The sequence below is a fragment of the Benincasa hispida genome, chromosome 1, assembly GCF_027475165.1.
Source record: "Benincasa hispida cultivar pf3 chromosome 1, pf3_genome.v1.1, whole genome shotgun sequence".
NCBI lineage: Eukaryota > Viridiplantae > Streptophyta > Magnoliopsida > Cucurbitales > Cucurbitaceae > Benincasa > Benincasa hispida.
Window position 1 is genome coordinate 21,622,293 of NC_143478.1, and position 21,131 is coordinate 21,643,423.

A 21,131-nucleotide genomic window follows, 5' to 3' on the forward strand; every position below is an offset into this window, starting at 1 on the left:
CGAATGACAACTTGAGCTACGAGGAGAAGCCTATAGAGATCCTCGCTAGAGAGGTAAAAACATTGCGTTGCCAGGAAATTACTTTTGTGAAAGTCCTGTGGCAGAATCACCAATTCAAGGAGGCTACCTGGGAGCGAGAGGATGAGATGAAGGCCCGGTACCCGGAGCTTTTTCAAGAATGAACTTTCGAGGATGAAAGTTCTTTGAGGATGGAAGTATGTAACACCCCGCACATTTTTTTAGTAATAATATAATTTTAGTAACTTTATTATGTGGAATTTCAGTAATTGTTATTAGTTGGAGGGCATTTTTGGAATTTTGGACTTCAAGTGTAAGTGCGGGAATTTAATTGTGACGTGAAGTTATTCAATTTAGAAATTAATGGAAGGAATTAATTTTCTTTTAAAAAGGAAAGGAATTTAATAGTATAAAGTGGAATAAGGAAAGGAATAAAATATAATTATACTTATTTCCTTTTTTATTATTATTATTATTATTTTTATAAAAATCAAACCCCCATTTTCTTCCTCACGCATCCGACACCCCCCTCCCCCCCCCCCCCAATTTCTTTTTCCTCCCGCCACCGACCTCAACCAGCAGCCGATCTCCTCAGCCCGTCGTCCAGATGCCGCCGGTCTGACCCCAGCCGCTCGTCACTGAGGTTTTGCCCAGTCGATGCCTACTGTTCGGCGAGCCCTGACGACGTTCGAAGCCCCCCCATCTCAACGCGCTACGTTCCGTCACCCGTCGTTCGACGCTGACCGCCGAGTCGTCCGTCCTGTCATCCAGCCCGATCTGTCCAACCTAAGTTCGCTTCACCTCACTGTCAGATCTGCGTCGTCACGCCTGATCCGCTGCCTAGCTGTCAGATTTCTTCTGTCGTCGCCACCGTTGCTTGTGCCAGAATCTCGGAGTCTTTGGGTAAGATAAAAGTTTTTAGAATTTTCTTTGGGGATTTTAGAATACTCGGTTGATTTTGGCTAAAATTGTGAATGACCATCATGTTTGGGCCATAGATTTGAGTGTTGGAAGAGTTTCAAGGTCGAAAGTGGATCGTGCGGCATTGCAAAAGTTGTTTTGGGTTGGTCAATCAAACTTTTGGTTGTGAATTTGATCTTGGAACAAGCCACAACTTTGGTAAGTTAAATTGGGGTTCGTTGGATTAAATGTGGTATGTTTTGGTTTTGGCTCCAAAGATTGAATTCTAGTGTTTGTGTTTTGTGCGCGCTAGGGGAATTAATTCGAGAGTTACTTTGTTGGAGATTAATTGTTTAGGTTAATTTTGGATTTATCTTTGAGGTAAGTAACCTTACTACTGGAACTGCCCACGTGTCAGGCATTAGATGTATGCTAGCATGAGAAATGTACGTTATGGCAGAATGTTAGCATGATAGACTGATAGTATAATATGATCAAAGTATGTTCTGGTACGAGATCTGAATTATTTATTTATGCACATAGACACTTGAATGCTAGTATGAAATGGTATGTGCTTCCATATGGTTGTATTTGATCTGATGATGTTGATGTATACATGTATGTTGTAGAACCATGATGTTGAGGTATATGTGTATGTTGTAGAGCCATGATGTTGAGGTTTATATGTATGTCATAGATTCGTACAGTGATGATTATGATGTTGAGACTGTGCAAATGTCCTTACTGATTAGTTAGATGCCCATTAGATTTTGTGTTTCCTTCGAGATTCACCAGTTTGTGTTTCCTTCGGGATTCACGATTTTGTGTTTCCTTCGGGATTCACCAGTTTGTGTCTCCTTCGGGATTCACTAGAGATAGTGGGCATACTTAACTACAATAGGATAGGACTCAGTCTTCTTCTTGTTTCATGTGTATATGTGTCCCATGAGGACTAGAGCAGTGTATATGTTTCACCAGAGGTGGGTATCTAGAGGACATAGATGCCTAGCCTGACCCTAGTAGTGGGGTTACTTACTGAGTATTTTATACTCATTCTATCTCATATTGTTGTTTCAGGTAAGGGTAAAGATGCACCGGCAATGGACAAGCGAAATTCGTGATCAAGCCACTGGACTAATTTTTACGCTTTCACATCATGAAATTTAGAGTTCTTTTCATGTTTCTCTTAACTTTTAGTTTTGATGTTTAAAACTTACTTTTAAGAATCGTTTTTCAGGCTTATTTACTATCCTTTATGATTTCTGGGTACCCTACTATTGTTTTAATATTTGAATTTAATGAAAGTATTTTGAACTTACCTTACTTAATTAGCATTTATTTCGCCATAACAGAGTGTCGTTTTGAGTTCCATGCATGCATGTATTTAGTAATGACCTAACTTAAGTCCTAAGGGGTCGGGTCATTACATTAACTAAGAAACATGATCGCATGTGTACCACTAAAGAGATTATGGAATCTCTGCGGGGGATGTTTGGATAGTCGTCCTTCTCCCTTAGACATGATGCCATCAAGTACGTTTATAACTATCATATGAAAGAATGGACCTCTGTTAGAGAACAAGTTCTGTATATGATGGTCCATTTCAATGTAGTGGAAGTAAACGGAGTCGTCATAGACGAGAAAAGTCAAGTCAGTTTTATTCTAGTGTCTTTTCCGAAGAGCTTTTTACAGTTCCACACAAACACAATGTTGAACAAGCTAGAATATAACTTGATAACTCTTCTCAATGAGCTTCAAACTTATCAGTCCCTCTTGAAAACTAAGGGACAGGAAGCAAAAGTTTGATTCTTCTTCTAAGAATAAAAGTGTTCAGATGAAAAAGAGTAAGGGGAAAAGGAAGGCTCAGTCATAGTAGGACTATGACTTATGTTCATTAGAGGGATCAGTGGTACTTAAGGAGACAGATGTAACTACAGGGGCATAACGGTTATTGGCCTAGTTGTACTTATGAGTGATTTGTGTAGGGTTGTCGCATTGCTGATTGGTTAAGATGGACACATAATATATCTGTAGTGAAAAGAGTTTAATTGTCGGTCTTTAGTGGAGTGCCTAGCAGTTAACAGATGGTGGATCCCGTGACTAAAGAGTTTAGACAGTTATTCACGTACCGTTGGAGCTTCGGAGCTACAGGTCCATAAGGTCCCTTTGGTAGCTTGGATTCAGTTGAGGATCAGTTCTTGGTGTTGATTTGAAATGTTCAAATTGACAAGAGTTATTTTGATTATATATGATATAATCGGTATGATGTATAAGATACATCTAATGGAGAATTGATATAAATGAGATTTACATTAAGTACCATGGAATAGAAAAAGAACTATGGTTTATATGTTTCATGAGATGAAATATTAAAACTAAAGGTTATAAATATAGTATGATAAGTTGGTTATTATTTATATTTATAATAATATTAATTATTGGATAATTAATTCTTTTTCTTTTAAATAACCAAAGTAGTGGGTGGTTATTGGATCATGGTAACCGTGAGTTTAAAAGGAAAGTGGTTTCCTATTTTGAAAAGGAGGTTTTTACAAACATTTGAAAAGGATTTTTGAGTTTTCTCTCGTGAAAAAGAAACTCACGAAGTCGTCAAGTAAATTCGGATTTATTAAACGATTGCTGGGTAAGCTAAACGATCGTGCAGTGTTTACTAAACGATCGCATAACTTTGCTAGACGATCGCTGGCCCAAGGTAAACGATCATATAGTGTCTCTAGGCGACAGATTGAACTAAACGATAAACTAAACGATCACATAGTTTTTGTTAGACGATCACATAGCTTTATCTAAACAATTGGGCATCGACCTATACGAAAGGTCTCCGCCATCTCCCACTTGCCCAGTCGTGTATGCGATCGTTGTTTCCTCCATTCGTCTGCCTCATACCAAGTCCAAACAGAGCCCACCCTCTGGATTCTCACACCGAGAATACCAAGGTCACCTTGTTGGTGGTGTCAGACTCAACTTAACACCGTCAAGGTTTTCTAAAGGTCGTTCGTGGTGCTGCGGAGGAGGTCGTTCGTGTTGTGGAGGAGTTCGTGACCGAGGAGATCGTTGAGGATGACACAAAGTGTTCGTGCGGTGTTCGTGCTGTGTTGCGGTCGTGTAGATCGAGCACTCGTGGTTGCTATTGTTCGATCAGAGTCACGCAACGTAGCGTGGAGACGCATCCTCATATGTGCGTAGAGTTTGATCTCTGTTAATTTGAGTGTATTCATGTTGTAATTTCTCTGTATGATTTGTATAACTGCTTGTATTGAAGTCGACTGTAAATATATGTTCATTCATAATTGTAATTTGGAATATATTTGTTCCGCTCTTATGGAAATCTCGCTTCTGATTTCCTTCACCCATTTCAGGGGTAAGATTAGGTAGTTAGCTGGGGACATAGAGTGTAAGATGGAATTCGCTCCTACCCGCTTTTAGGGATAGTATAGAGGTTGTTCCCTTAGGTGCTAACTCCAGGTCTTGAATAAGGGGCCCTACCCTCTAATTGGCCTAAGAGTAAATCGGTTTAGTGACTGGATCACAAACCAATGTTTATTAGAGAATCAATGAGACTTAAGGAATAAGAAGTAATCTCAGGGATAAAGCAACTTTTGACTCAACCATTATTACGAACAATTTATAAAGAGTTGACTTACTGATTATGGTTATATCAAGTGAACACAATTATATCTATAGTGAGGGGAGTGCAACTACTGAACTTTAGTGAAATGACCCGGTAGTTAACGAATATTGGTTAATTCGGGCTAAAGAGTTTAGCCAGTTAATCTCGGATCGTTGGAGCCTATGATCTATAGGTCCATTAGGTCCCCTTACTAGCTCACAAATGGATTAGACCTTAGAATAGCGTGATGAGAGAATTTCAAACGTTCAAATTCAAATTAAGGGAATTAGTAATTATATACGATATAATTATACGTTTGATTATCGAATTAAATGAAATTGGAGAATTGAAAAATATATGAATTTGATTTAAATATTAGTTACATGAATAGAGATTCATGATTAAAGAATTGGTATTTAATTAATTTAATATTTTATATTAAATTAATTAATTAAAGAATTAATTTTATTAGAAATTAATTGTTGAATTAATACAGTAAAAATTGATGACAGTAGCTTCTAAACTCTAAATTAATATAGTGAAAATTGCAAAAAATCATAAATGTCAAACAAAAAAACAAGGTAGCCGTAATATCAAACCTAAAGTTCAAAATAGATGTTTCTAGAAATATTATACAATTTAAAATATATATATATATATATAAAAGAAATGAGTCAAGAATTCAAACCTCAAAATAATTAAAGAAAAGAGTGAAGAATGCAAGCCCTAACTTAATTAATCAATCAAAACTCAAAATATCAAAGAAAAACTGAACAACGCAATGAAGAAAGCAAAACTGAATGAAAACACAACAAACTTCCCTCACAATCCACTATGTTCTCAGTGAGCTGAAGTAATCATTAGGTTCTTGAGAAAAAGAGAAAGAAAAGAGTAAATGAGCTGAAGAAATCGAAAAACAAAACGAAAAACAAAATCGAAAAAAAGAATGCTCAAAGAAAAATAACTCACAGTCGAAGATGCAATAGGGAAAAGGAAAACGAATGCACGAATTGGAATTGGTCGTAGTATCACGGAGAGATTGAATCGAAGAGCTTCACGATTTCGAATTCACCAATCATTTGCACACCTGAAACAAAGACACGAGAATGAAATCGAAAATGTAAAAGAGGAAAGTGAATGAAGGAAAAGATAGGGTAAATTTGGAATTTCCAAAAAACCAATACCTTGACCAGCCAACATTTTCTATATTAGCAAATATTTCAAACATGGAATATAAGATAAGTTTTTTTTCCCTGTTTGTATTATTTGATACAAATTTCCTTTTTTTATATAAAGGTTAAGGTACAAGTTTTGTTCCTAAACTTCGAAGCTTGTATATATTTAGTTCTTTAACTTTCAAAAGTATCTAATAAATCTTTAAACTTTTAATTTTGTGTCTAATAGAATATTTGAATTAAAAGATTTCTAATATGTGTGTCTAATTTATCCCTAACATATTAAAAAATGTAATTACTAATTCATCTATTAGATTTAATGTGTAATGAAACTTAAACTTTTAATTTTGTATCTAGTAGATCTATGGGTTTTTAAAAAAGATGGAATAGGTCAAAAACCTATTATAATCAAAATTGAAAATTCAAGAATCTATTATACACAAAATTGATAGTTTAAGAATTCTCTAGACACTTTTAAAATTCAATGACCTACGAGAAGAAAACCTAAAGTTTAGAGATCTATTAGAAATTTTAAAAAGTTCATTGACCAAATAGAAATAAATTTTAATATTCATAAATTAAATTTGTATTTAAACTTTTCTTATATTAGTGAATGAAGAAGCACAAATATATATATCTTAACGAGGTTAGATGGTACATAAGATTTTTCTTTTTCCCAAACAGAACCATAGCTTGAAATTGACCTGTGTATTGTTTTACTTAACACCAAAATTTGTACCCATTTTTCTCAACCAAATAAAAAACTGCAAAACTTGAATAACTCACTGTATGCAATTAAATGCATAACATGTTAACATGTGGGGAAAAAAGTCCATGGAACTACAGAATCAAAATGGTAACTTTAACATGACCTTTAAATATAACTGGGAAAAAATCAAGGATGAATTTATCAAGAAAATGGTAGCTTTGGCACAGGTTAGTTTTAAGTTGCGTATCAATATCACGAGCCGGGAGATAGTTTACCATTGTCAGCATGATGTCCAGAACGAAACCACCGCTAATGAGACTGAGGGATATGGCATCCTGGAAAGCCATGAAAGCCATGAATGAAGACTTGCAACTGGACTTCAGAGCACCTAAAAGCTCTTTGTTCTCGACTTACCAAGGGAATTGCATAAGAACAAGCATAACCAAAGTGACCTGCTGTGCCATCGTTGTTCAGCATTGAAAACTGTCCTCGCTTTGGACACTTTAGATGCACTAAGAAGAGGTCACAGACTCACAGATTCTACAAAATCTTGAAACCGACCAGCAAAATGTAAGTACTGAATTGTTAACGATCTTCAGCTTCCATGTCTAGCCGTTCTCATTCTACCCAGTAAGGTTATGTAATGTTACCTGTATCTGCATACTTCACTTAGTATGACTTCAACAACATTACTCATCGCCCTCGAGGTTATTTTCACTCATACTTCAAGTATTTCCTATTACCTGCAAAGGCAATCACTACTTTTGATTAAAACAGCTCCATCTAGTTGCTCTCATAGATACCACGTTATGTCCAGGATCTTGCAGCATGCTGAGCCTTAGCAGTTTCCCGTAATACAGCACCCACGATTGCAGCCTGCTCGATGCATTCAGCCTTATGCAGTGAATCTAATAGAACAACACAAGTTTTCGTGTGAATACTACAACCTTTCGATCGAGTTTCCTCAAAAATTCTATAAGCATCCAATGCCCTGTTTGCATTACTTAACCCTTCTATTATAGCATTGTAAATAGCAGAATCAGGCACACCGCCCTTTTCCTTAAACTTCTCGAAAAGAGCATTTGCCTCCGCAATGTTTCCAGCCTTAGCGAGTCCTGAGATCATGGTGGTGTAGGTGAATACATTAGGCTTTAAGCCTTGCTTCTGCATCTCTTGCCAGAACACGAATGCCTTATTGAATTTTCTAATCTTACAAAGACCATGAATTAGAATGCTATAAGTTATATAATTAGGAGTACATTTCAAGTCTTTCATAGACTGAAAGCAAACAAGGGCTTCGCTAATTTCTTCTGCTTTCACCAATGCATCAAGCAAGCAATTCCATGTGTATACACTAGGTGTCAAACCTTTTTGCATCAACTCTTCCATGATCAAGTATGCTTCATCGATTCTACCCACTTTCCCAAATCCATCGATTAGACTGCTATATATAACAACATTTAGTTCTACTCCTTTCGACTTTGCTTCTTCAAAGAGCATATATGCCTCATCAAGCCGGTCAATCTTTGCAAGCCCATCGATAACAGAACCATAAGTAACAACAGTGGGTTCATGACCCTTTGTCTTCATCTCCTCTAGCAATTGATAAGCTTTATTTACCTTGCCAGACTTGCAGAATCCATTGATAACGGTGTTATATGCACGAGTATCCAGAACACAACCTTGTTCCTTCATTGTGTAGAACAACTCATAAGATTCATGCGCAAAACCTGCTTTCACCAAGCCATGAATTAGGATTGTATAACTCCTCACATCTGGAATAAATCCTAGGGCCTTAATCTCCTGAAACAAGGCCCGGCCCTTCTCAATTTCTCCAGCTTTAAAAACGCAATCCATGTAGGTATTAAGAAGCAGCAGGTCAGGAGAACAACCTAGACGTATCATTTCGTTATATATCTTGTGGCCATCCTCCTTCCTTCCACACTTGAAAAAGTTCCTTATGAGAGATGTATACACAACAGCATTTGGGATCTGGTCAGAATCCAACATCTGTTCATATAGCTTGTAGGCATCATCTACTCTCCCATGCTTACCCAATCCTTCTATAAGAGAACAATATGTTACTGTATCAGGTGTGCAAGTTTTATGATCCAACCCTTCGAAAATAGAACAAGCATCATCAAGTCTTTGGGCTTTACACAATCTGTCAACCATTATGTTTACTGTAATAACATTAGAAAACAACCCAGCATCTTTCATGGCATCCCGGACAACCAACGCTGTCTCGAGTTGTCCAGCCTTACAAAGCATGTCAATCATAATATTATATGTTGAAAGATTGGGAATGGCATCTTTCTTCATCTCTTCAAAAAGTTTTAATGCCTCGTCTACCCGCCCCTTCCTCCCAAGACAAGTAAGAATGCAATTATATGCGACGACACTTGGAATGCATCCTTTTCTTCTCTGTCTCTCAAGTAAGCTGTATGCCTCATCAAACTTTCCAGCCATACCATAACCCATGATCATAGTATTATATGCATATGCACAAGGCACTTGCTTGTTTTGATCCATATGTTCAAATAGCTCAACTGCTTCATTCATCCTGTCAGCTTTACAGAGAACTCCTATCATGCTAGTATGAGTTACATCATCAAGAACCAAACCATTAGCTTTCATTTCATGAAAAAATTTCCAAGCCATATCCACCTTCCCAGCCTTCCCAAAGCAATCTATACAGACATTATAAAGAACAACATCTGGTTCTAAAGAATTGCTCTTCATCTCATCCAAAAGAGAGAGTGCAGCATCAACTCGACCCTCTCTAGCAAATACACGAATGAGAGTAGTGAATAAATGAACATTAACTTCATAGCCAAGCTCCTGCATTTGCTGAAATAAGGTGAGCATGCAATCAGAATCATGAGATGCAGATAGTGCACCAATCAAAGTTGTGTATGCTGAAAAGGCTGGGCGGAATTTTAACTTTCTCATAGTTTGCATAAATGTAAAAGCTTCTCTAAGCTTGCGAGATTTGACAAGGCTTAGTACAATTTCAATACATGTGTTATTTGACGGGCCAAAACCTGCAATACTCATTTCTTCCAATATTTGTTCCAAGCAATTAAACTTTCTAGTTCTAGCCATAACCATGAGAAGTGAATTGTATGCTTCAGGGCAATGTGCTAGGTCTGTTACTCTCTCAGCCCATCGAAAGTAATTTACTGCATTGTTTACGTCCTTCAGCCTCCTTAAGACTCCAATTACCAATTCTGTATTTGGTTTTGCGTCAAGCTCCGCTAACTTATTCTCAACCAAAGATCCCCAAGGACCAGTCTCCAAAATTTGGCACACACCATCTAAAACTTGTCTCTTGTCCTCATACTTTGTTGCCGGCACCAGACCACCCCCACCAGAAACAGGGGCCCCATTTCTATTTGTTGTTTGAGAAGAATCCCCAGCATACGAGGAAAAAAATTTAAAAGAAAATTTAATAGGGTTTCTGTACTTCAAATCAAGACAATTGATTTGTCCTGCACCTGAAATAAACATAATCTGTAATCAATGTTATGAATGAAATAAAGTTCTTTCATTCAAAGAAATGAATTAAAAAGAATAGTTGACTTGGAAATTCAACCCAAATTCAATGCAAAAACAAGAACCCAACAAGGAACTTAATACTTTACAGGTATACCCATGATAATTGGAAACCGAAAAGAGGAGCAGAACCACAAATCTTTCATTAGTATGCCAACTGTTAAGGCTGGATAAAAAGCAAGTGTTTCTTCTTAAAAGAAATTAACATATCAGGCAGGTAATTGTTAATACTTGAACTTATGACCTCAAGGCATAGAGTTTCCCTTTGAATAGTCTAATCCATGTACGTTAAACAAATTACAGTCTGATGTGGCTTCCTCTTTCAACACCAATGTTTCATGTTCGTTCCTGAATTCTTGGCCTCTATGATCAAGTATTGCTAATTCTTTGAGGAAACTAAAGAACAAAATTCTTTTTATTACAACACAGAATTTCACAATTCCATCTTTCAAACATATGCCTATTTCCTTCTAACCAAATACTCAAAATTACAGGCATGGACCAGGAAATCCAAATGGCCAAATGCTTTCCTTGAAACAGCAACCACCTAAGGAGATAAAAATTAAAGCTTTACAACCCAAAAAGTAAACATCTGTTCCTATTAATCTTTCAGGCAAAATGCAGAAGTTATCAATCAACAGCCAACCCTGGCCCATATGGGCCCATGAACTCAATCCAGATAACCCAAAGCTTCCCTTTGAGATAGCAACGACCAAGAGGGAAATATTAATTAAAGCCTTTAACTCATCAAGTAAGCCCAACGGTTTGAAAGAACAATTCTTGTAGTAGGCAAGGGACGCAATTTTCTGATCAGTCAATCAATAGTCAATCACTAAAATGGTTATCTCGCAAATATGACTCATAAGGCACTGGTTATCCCTCCTCTAGTCGTGAAGTACTTCTAAAACAGAGGTCAATATGAACCCCATACCTTCAGGAGCAATAAACTTACTCCTTTGGTCACAATCTGATAAGTTTATGAGCTAGATGCAAATTGATAACTGGGTGGGGGAACCAGATTGTGGTTCTCAAATAGATTTTTACCGTGAACAATTCCAATTAGTTTAGTTCTTTTCATTTGTATTTTAAAAAAATCAAGAGCTTCTGATTTACCTATGTTCCTTAGAAGCATCTTCATGTACGCATGTCAATAGTTGACAATGTCTCAAACTCTCAGCTATTCACCTGAAATTCCAAAGCAGCGTTAGAAGCCCCTTACAAGATAATGGATACTGACGAAATAGATAAATGAAATAACAGCAAATTATGATCACATTAAACAAAGGAATGTAGAATGACAAGTACATGATCACCCTTACTCATATGCAAGTACTGATGACAAAAAAAGAACCAAAGAAATGTTTCATATCAAGACAAACTGAATTCAGAAGTAAGAAAGATAAATTTCTTACACAGAAAAGCTGAATTCATGAAAACAACGAAGAACCTCTTCAGGCAGCTGACTCCAATCCTACATTCAGACAACATACTTCCATAACATATAAACCCAAAACTGAATATGGCAAGAACATATAAAATTCAAATTGCCCACCATAAAAAATCGTCTGGGTTAATCATTAAAAGCCTAAGAAAGTTCTTCGTTTCACAAATTTCGAAATTTCAGACTCCAAATGTGATAGTGAAAGTGAATATTACCGATGAACAAGTGCGGCAGATGAACCGCGCAAGTTGAATAGTCAAACGAACGGTATAAGAGAGTGTAGCCTTGAGGATTTATAGTGATCGAATCAGCCCAAATACGAGAAGCTCAACCATGGAAGAGAAATGTCAAATGAAGGCGCAGAGGGAGAGCAGGTCACTCTCTAAACGCACCGTTTAACATTTTTTTTTCCTTTTCTTTTTCTTTTTCTTTTTCTTAAATATAATTTAAATTTATCAATATCTTATGTTGATTTATTGATGTCGGGGAAAGGGATCAATTACTCTAAATCAAAATTTGGGATCTATATATATATCTTCTTTTTTCTTTTTTTCTTTTTTTTTTGAGAAAAGGGATCGCCAAAATTTTAATTATTATTTATAGGCTTTTTATATGAGAGGAAGGTATTCATTAATTGGTTAAATTACTAAATTTATTCTTTCTTGGCTTGTGATGTGATGTTTGGATTTGATTTGATTTGAGTAGTTTAAAATTTTTATTTTTGTTATTATTTTTACTTGGTTTCAAATTGTTATCAAACCCGGAGGTATGTTTTTATCATTTTAAAGATTATTTATATCTTATTTTCAAAATGTGTATTGAGTTCAACAAATGCAATCCTACTAAGATTTCTATTGGTCTTTTGCCTTGCTTATGCTATTGGAATGAAATATATTTGATTATCATAAAAACCCTTTAAAATTCATAATAAAGAAAGATGTTACTTTTTCATATTTTCAAATATTTAAAACTCGTTTGTTAATCATTTGGTTTTTACTTTATATTTTTTAATATGAAATTTATAGATACTACCTCACATTCAAATTTATTTTTTTGTTACCTACTTGTCTTAATAGTTGAAGTGCACATTTGTTCACGTCATCTTTTTCATTCTCGTTTGAGACCAAAGAATTCAAACCCTAAATCTATGTGATGCTCCCTCTACAATCATAACAAAAAGACCGAAACACGAATCTAGTTTATCCATCTTATCTTCTTTTTTGGGTCAAAATTAACAAGTTTGGGGACGTTTGTTACAAGAGCTTAAAATTTGATGCACCACTTTATCCATATATGAGAAAATATGTGTCCTATTAGTGTATCCTTACATTTTAGATTAGAAGATAAGAGTAACGCAATTGAAAGAAATGCATGCAAACCATTATTATTATTTAAAAAAGAAAAATCTCCGTGCAACATAGAACATCAATCACTATCACAGTCTCAATTATAAATGTCAACCATGATTCCAATTGTTTCAAATGGGATATCAAATTCCAATATTGTTCAATCTTCATCACGATACTGATTTTTTGGAAATGGGTTTGGATCGTGATATGTTTCATATTATTCATCATAATCCATATAAGTATCCTCGAAGTTGGCGAGAATGTGAGAAGTTGAATGATGCATAAATAAGAGAAAGAGCACATCATAAAAAATGTTTAAATTATTAAATTATTAATTGACCCAAAAATTTAAGTTGATGGATCAAGCGAATTTGTTAGACATATTTAAATAATAATATGTTTAGTTAAAGTATGGACTATGTATGTGGATTAATAATTTTTCACATTGGTTATTTTATTAGATTGGGTCCTATTATGATCTAATAAATTAAGGCCCTAGATTATGGACTTAATGGTAGAAGCTAGTTAATTAGGGTTTAAAAATTAAGGCGCTAGATTATGGACTTAATGGTAGAAGCTAGTTAATTAGGGTTTAATGGGAACCTAATTGAACTAGTATAACCTTAGGGCTATGGTCCTCAATATACTAAAACAATAAGCACTCAGTTTTTCTTGAATCTCATTTAGAGAGATCCTACTAAGGGTATTCGGAGTTTTGGTTGAGGAAAACCATAGTCATCCATCATCATCTTGAAGCTATCATCAATTTTGCAATGGAATCTGATATGTTATTCTTGACAATTTGACATGACATGAATGATCCTAGGGTTTATCTATTCAATATAGATATAAAGAATTTATGCTAACAAGTGGTATCAGAGCATAGATTTCATGTTGAATTGTCGATTCATATTTGTTTGTCATGGATCTTGATTCAATTTTTTGGTAAAGAAGTTTAAAGATTTTTTTTTAAAATTATGTTTATAATAGAAAAGGCTACTCTGGGAGGAATTTTCATTGATGTTCTTAGTTTATTAATCAATCCGTTTGGTTTTTCCGACGGTTCTTATATGATCTTGTTTGATCTTGCTGGTGGTTCTTGATCTTGATTATTGATAATTGAGTGAGTTTAAATCTAGCTTTTAAATTAATAAGGTTTGTGAATTTGAATCTAAAGTTTTACTAGTGATTTAAGTCAAGATTTGAATAATCATGTTGTGGATTCAAGATTAATTGATCATGCTATGGTTTAAATTTAAATATGATTGATAATGTGGTAAATTTAAATTTAAATTTGATTGATATTTTAGTGAATTTAAATTTAAATTTGATTGATGATATTTAGCCATATTCACATGTTTTGTTGCTTTAATTGTATTATGTGTATGCAATTATTAAGTGAATATTGGTAAAGACTATTTGGTGTTCTTCCTATTTTATTTTTGTACAATAATATTATTATATTATTGTGTCTTATATTTTAGATTGAGTTGGTCAAAATAATATGTTACCAAATAGCCTCTGTTATCTAGATTAATTTAATTATAAAATATAAGATGTGCATATTCATGAATTTATGCGGATAATTATCGGCCCAAAGGAAGTTAATTATTTGACCAAATTATGGGTATGCATGTGGTAATGAGTATGTGACAATTATAAGGATTGCTCATGTGAAAAATAGTCGGTCCAAAGAAATGCTATTTTTTGACAGAGTTAATTGTTAGTATTTTGATTACTACGTTGAGAGTACCATTTACAATTGGTGTTTTTGCCCAAATGCTGGACATCAATGTTGTGTTAGGTATCTTATTAAAGGGGCCCACCATATATGTGAAATTATTTTGTTCTGTTTTAATTGTGAGCATATGTTTTTGTTGTTTATTGTTTCAATTGGTCTTACTCAAATATCTGGAAATCTAAGTTCAATCCCTAAGTTGAATGGATCGAACTTCAAGATTTGGAAAGAAAGCCTAGAGATACTTCTTGGGTGTATGAATTTGGACCTTGCATTAAGGACCAATAAACCTACTTCTACTGAGAAATAGCCAAATATGGCTAATATAGAGAAATGGGAACGGTCAAATCGCATGTATCTGATGATCATTAGGCACTCCATTTCGGAGTCTTTTCAGGGCTCTATCACGGAAAGTGAAAATGCCAATAAGTTCCTTGCTCAAATTGAGAAATATTTTGCTAAAAAAATGAGAAAGAGAAAGCAAGTAGTCTTTTGACTTCTTTAACTTCTATGAGGTATAAGGGCAATGGAAACATAAGGGAGTACATTATGGAAATGTCCAATCTCATAGGTAAATTAAAGGCACTTGATATCGAGATAAATGAAAATTTACTCGTGCATCGGGTACTTATCTCTCTTCTTGCACAATTCACTCAGTTTAAGATAAGCTATAATACTCAGAAGGATAAATGGAGTATTAATGAGCTTATCTCACAATGTGTGCAAGAAGAAGATGTGATTAAGAGAGAAAGGACAAAAAGTGGTCATTTGGCAATAGGCTCTCGTGATAAAAAGAAAAAGAGAATTGTGGATGCTGTAGAAGGGACATCTCAGCAGAATAAAAACAAGAAACAAGCTACTGAAAATCCTTGTTTTTTCTGCAAAAGGAAAGGTCACTTCAAGAAAGATTGTCCCAAGTACACCAAGTGGCGTGTAAAGAAGGGTAAACTTCTTACTTTGGTTTGTTCTGAAGTTAATTTAGCTTTTGTACCTATAGATACTTGGTGGGTAGATTCTAGTGCTACTACTCACATAAGTATATCAATGTAGGGTTGCCTGTGAAGCTGGCCGCCAAGTGATGCTGAAAATTCATCTATGTGGGCGATGGCAAAGAAGTTCTAGTTGAAGCTATTGGAAATTTTAGATTACTTTTAAAAACTGGTTGTTATTTGGATCTGAATGAGACTTTTGTTGTACTGTCATTTAGACGGAATTTAGTTTCTATTTCCAGTTTGGACAAATTTGGTTTTTCTTGTTCTTTTGGAAATAATAAAGTTAGTCTTTTTCAAGATTTTAAGCTTATTGGTACCGGTTCTTTAATTGATAATTTATATATGCTTGATTCTTTTGCTTCATTTAACAAGATCTTGTTATCTAATTCATGTAGTACAAAGCGTAAATTAAATGAGAATTCTGCTATGTTATGGCACAGACGTTTAGGTCACATCTCTAAACAGAGAATTCAGAGACTTGTATCAGATGAAATTCTTGATTCCCTTGATTTAAGTAACTTCAACGTTTGTGTGGAATGTATTAAGGGAAAACAGACAAACATAAGAAAATTAGGTGCCAACAGATGCTCAGACGTCTTAGAACTAATACAAACAGACATTTGTGGTCCATTCCCTACGGCCTCTTGGAATGGACAACAATATTTTATTACGTTCATAGACGACTATTCAAGATAAGAATACCTATATTTAATTCATGAGAAGTCTCAATTCTTGGACATTTTCAAGTCTTTCAAAGCTGAAGTTGAACTTCAACTTGGAAAGAAAATTAAGGCTGTCAAATCTGATCGTGGTGGTGAATATTACGGTAGATATGATGGATCAGGTGAACAACGTCCAGGGCCCTTTGCCAAATACCTAGAGGAATGTGGAATCGTCCCACAATACACTATGTCGTGCAAACCCAACATGAATGGTGTAGTGGAAAGGCGAAATAGACCACTTAAGGATATGGTATGAAGTATGATTAGTCATTCTTCTCTACCAAAATCCTTCTAGGGTGAGGCACTAAAACTGCAGCATATATCCTTAATGGATATTTAGTAAAGCAGTAGCCAAACTCTTTATGAGCTGTGGACAGGAAAGAAGACTAGTATAAGGCATCTTCACATCTGGGGTTGTCCAGCTGAGGCTAGGCCTAGAAAGAAAATTGGACTCAATAACTATTAGCTGCTATTTTGTGGGTATTCTGAGCACTTTTGGGGTTTCAAGTTTTATGATCCCACTTCTAGATCATTGTCTGAGACGGGAAATGCTAGATTCCTTGAGAATGTTGAGTTTGGGGGAAGATAACATAAGGAAAGTTGTCTTTGAAGAAGAATTGGTTTCTTTTCCTCATGTGATTATAAATGATGTTCAAGCTCCAATTCCTGACTTAATTATTGAACCAATTATAGAACAAGACAACATTGAAGTCCCCGTTGTTGAACCTGAAGTTCAAACTCAACAACCTCAAGAAGTGCCATTAAGAAGATCTACTAGAGAGAGAAGAAGTGCAATTCCAGATGATTATATTGTGTTTCTTCAAGAACATCAAGATGATGTGGGCGTAATGGAAGATGATCCAACCAACTTCCAACAAGCTTTACAAAGTTCTAACTCTAAAAAGTGGATAAGTGCTATGGAAGAGAAAATAAAATCCATGAAAGACAATGACGTTTGGGAACTTGTCGAACTGCCATCAGGAGTGAAACCTATAGGTCGTAAATGGATATTTAAAACCAAAAGAGATTCACATGGCAATATTGAAAGATATAAGGCTCGTCTTGTACAAAGGATTTTACTCAAAAGGAAGGCATTGATTACAAAGAGACTTTCTCTCCGGTTTCATTGAAAGACTCTTTTAGGATAATCATGGTACTGGTAGCTCACTTTGATTTAGAGTTACACCAAATGGGTGTAAAAACTGCGTTTCTCAATGGGAACATTGATGAGTATAACCAGAAAACTTTGTGTCTAATAATTCAAAGTCTATGGTGTGCAAATTAAAGAAATCCATCTATGGTCTCAAGCAAGCCTCTCGTCAATAGTATCACAAATTCCATGAAGTGATAACCTCATTTGGTTTTGAGGTGAACATTGTGGAAGATTGTGTATATCATAAGTTCAATGGGAGTAAATCAATCTTTCTGGTGTTATATGTCAATGACATACTCATAACTAGTAATGATGTAGGTTTATTACATGACACTAAGAGATTTCTCAAACGAAATTTTGAGATGAAGGATCTTGGTGATGCTTCTTTTGTACTAGGAATTGAAATACTACGAGATCGCTCTCAAGGTATTTTGAGATTGTCACAAAAGAACTACATTGAAAAGATCTTGAGTAGATTTGGCATGAATGATTGTGCGCTGGGAGATACCTCTATCATTAAAGGTGATAAATTTCATTTAGGTCAATGTCCCAAGACCACACTTGAGACTAAGGAGATGCAGAAGGTTTCCTATGCATCAGCCATTGGAAGTCTAATGTATGCTTAAGTATGTACCCATATATTGCATTCATAGTTGAAGTGTTAGGCAGATATTTGAGTAACCCGGGGATGGATAATTGGAAAGCAGCCAAATGGGTTATGAGGTATTTACAGAGAATAAAAGATTATATGCTCACTTATCGGAGATCAAAAGCTTTGGAGATCATTGGGTATTCTGATTCTGATTATGGTGGATGTCAAGACACTTTGCGATCCACTTCAGGCTATATCTTTATGTTGGCTGGAGGAGCTGTATCATGGAAAAGTGTTAAACAAACACTTATGGCTTCTTCTACCATGGTTGCGGAGTTTATAGCATATTATGAGGCATCCAATCATGGAATATGGTTGCAAAATTTTGTCACTGGGCTGCAGATAGTGGTTCGCATAGAAAGACCACTAAAATTATTTTGTGACAATAAATCGGTTGTGATATATTACAATAACAACAGAAGCAGTACGAAGTCAAAGCATGTAGACGTGAAGTTTCTAGTTGTTAAAGAAAGAGTTTATAATGGTCAAATTTCGATAGAACGCATAGGAACAAACTCTATGGTGGCAGATCCATTGACTAAAGGTTTACCACTAAAGTTTTTCATGAGCATGTTACTCACATGGGTGTTAGTCACTTTTATGATTCCATGGTTTAGTGGGAGTTTATTATTGAGGATGTTCTTTGACCTTATTTTGTTTATTTTCTATATAGAATAAAGTTAATGGTTTATGTTTTATTATTTGAACTTGTTTATCATGCATGCAGTTTAGCATAAAGTTTTTTAGAATGATCTCATTAAGGAATTTGGACCAGTTGGAAACAGGCATGATTTAGATCACTTTGCATGTAGTTTCCATGTTATCCATCCATACTTGATCTATGTCATTGAATGTATTGGAATTGGTGATCAAGGAAGGTTTAGTTACAAGGGTAGTGACGAAAGCCACCTTGATTCCGTGCTAATACAGGAGATGGACCAAATTGAACTAAAGAGGAATTCTATTATTGAAATAACCTGTTTATGCGCGTTTAAGGTTTATGTGATTTAATTATATCAGGTACACAGACATAGCCCAAGTGGGAGATTGTTAGACATATTTAAATAATAATATGTTTAATTAAAGTATGGACTATGTATGTGGATTAATAATTTATAGTTATTTTATTAGATTGGACCCTATTATGTGATCTAATAAATTAAGGCCCTAGATTCCTAATTGATTATGGATTTAATGAGTAGAAGCCTATTCCTATTCCTAGTTAATTAGGGTTTAATGGGAACCCTAATTGAACTAGTATATAAAGAGACCTTAGGGCTATGGTCTCCAATATACCGCACCCAGTTTTTCGTGAATCTCATCTAGAGAGATCCCACTAAAGGCATTCGGAGTTTTGGTTGAGGAAGACCAAAGTCATCCATCATCATGACAATTTGACATAAATGATACTAGAATTTATCTATTTAATATAAATATAAAGAATTTATACTAACAGAATTTAATCATATATCATCTAACACTCCTCCACCATCAACCAACCATTTGGCAATCTCTTCAGTTCAGTCTTTGCAGTAAACCTTGATGAAAAGAATTTCATGTCGTGGAAACCAATTGTTCTTGCAATTCTCCGTGGACAAAAACTTGACGGATTTGTTGTGGGAACAACCAACCCTCTTCCCAAGTTCATACAACTAGCAGCAATTTCCACCGCCCAACCAACACAACAAATCCAGAATATGAAAAGTGGCTTACGATCGATCAAACACTTCTTGGATGGCTCTACAACACAATGACTTTCGGCGTAGCACCTGAAGTCTTAAGTCTACAATCCTCTCACCAAGTTTTTGAAGAGTTATTTGGCGCTACCAACAAGTCTCGGATAAGCCAATTAAGATCTGGACTTCAAACAACCAGGAAAAATCATCTCAGAATGGGAGATTACTTAGCAACAATGAAATAAGTTTGGTGAAAATCGTGCTTTAGCCGGTGAACCTGTTTCTTCTACCTATCTTATGTCTAGTGTTCTTGCAGGACTTGGTGGTCAATATCTACCAATTATGCGTCAAATAAATGCTAATGAAAAAAAATGACCTGGCAATAATTCCATGCAACCCTTTGTGGCTTTTGAGAACACACTCCTACAACTAAATTCAATCCACCAAGATCTTGATTCAATCACTCATGGCGCTACACACTATGCAACCATCAGATCTAATGTAAACATGAGGTACCACAATCCTCCCAATGTAGAATTCTTGGTCGTGGAAGAAGACGAGGTTGTGGGGGTCGATCAAATCACCGGCGCATAGCCAATGCTCACTCTATTTGTCAAGACTGTGCTAGATCTGGCCACTCTACGGCAATTTGTTACTATTTGTTGAAGTCAGAAGACTATATGAAAGTAACATGTAAGAAAAACATAATAAAACTGATGTGTAACTAATTCTCTCCGGTATGTAAAGCTCCATTAAATATCAAAGAGCTTAGAGAAAAAGAATCAGAGAGTTAGATACTTATCTGTATTTGATTTTCCCTTCAAGAAGCTGCATGAAATAAAATTCTCGCTCCCTCTTCAGTTTTCTTAGTGGATGTAGCTTTGTTGCCGAACCACTCTAGATCTTCTTCTGCTGCTTCTTTCATACTCATGCAACATATTCAAAGACTAAGAACATCACCATTAGAGAAGAAGCTTGAGATTTGAGAGAAACAAAATGTTTTTGCTAATATTGAATGAACTAAAAATTCAATAAGGAGACTAATTTTATCTCAACATGTGATAATCTGCCCTTCTATGTGGCTTCATCAAAATCAATCATCAGTCCAACTTCTTTCATTTCTTTAGGGTCATTATCTTCCTTGGGCCTTCAGCAAAAACAAATAAAGCCCATTAAATTGGTATTAGAGTAAAGAAATTCAAGAAATCAGTTCTTGAAAGATCAAGATTCAGGTTCTTAACTAAATGATGGTAGTAACAAGATTTGATATTGAAAATTTTGTTGGTAAGGGAGATTTCAGGCTCTAGAAAGCAAAAATCAAAACTCTTCTTGGACAGAAAAAACATCCCAGGCAATTCTTGATCCAGAAAACTTCCACCAGAAATTACAGCTGATCAAAGAGAGACAATGAATGAGGTTG

General features: G+C 35.3%; 1 protein-coding gene and 1 long non-coding RNA gene across 7 annotated transcripts; both read right to left on the minus strand.

Moving 5' to 3' along the window:
* Nucleotides 1-5,247: 5,247 nt before the first annotated feature.
* On the minus strand, nt 5,248-11,785 carry LOC120085083 (Tetratricopeptide repeat (TPR)-like superfamily protein). Of its 6 annotated transcripts, XR_005483815.2 has the most exons (6): nt 11,645-11,782; nt 11,401-11,459; nt 11,102-11,173; nt 6,848-9,930; nt 6,709-6,768; nt 5,248-5,636 (listed from the first exon to the last, which is right to left on the minus strand). XR_005483815.2 is itself a non-coding variant. In XM_039040937.2 (4 exons), the coding sequence occupies exons 3-4, from the start codon at nt 11,124-11,126 to the stop codon at nt 7,241-7,243; spliced, it is 2,715 nt and encodes a 904-aa protein (XP_038896865.2). In that variant the 5' UTR covers nt 11,127-11,173; nt 11,401-11,459; nt 11,645-11,785; the 3' UTR covers nt 6,467-7,240. The 6 variants fall into 6 exon arrangements, 4 of the variants coding, with proteins under 4 accessions (XP_038896865.2, XP_038896901.2, XP_038896883.2 ...); XR_005483809.2 differs by having other exon boundaries at nt 6,709-9,930; XM_039040937.2 differs by lacking the exon at nt 5,248-5,636 and having other exon boundaries at nt 6,467-9,930; nt 11,645-11,785.
* Nucleotides 11,786-19,435: 7,650 nt separating this feature from the next.
* LOC150038323 (uncharacterized) lies at nt 19,436-20,772 on the minus strand. Its single transcript, XR_016525319.1, has 2 exons — nt 20,088-20,772; nt 19,436-19,891 (listed from the first exon to the last, which is right to left on the minus strand). It is a non-coding gene; the product is annotated as an uncharacterized LOC150038323 (long non-coding RNA).
* Nucleotides 20,773-21,131: the final 359 nt, after the last annotated feature.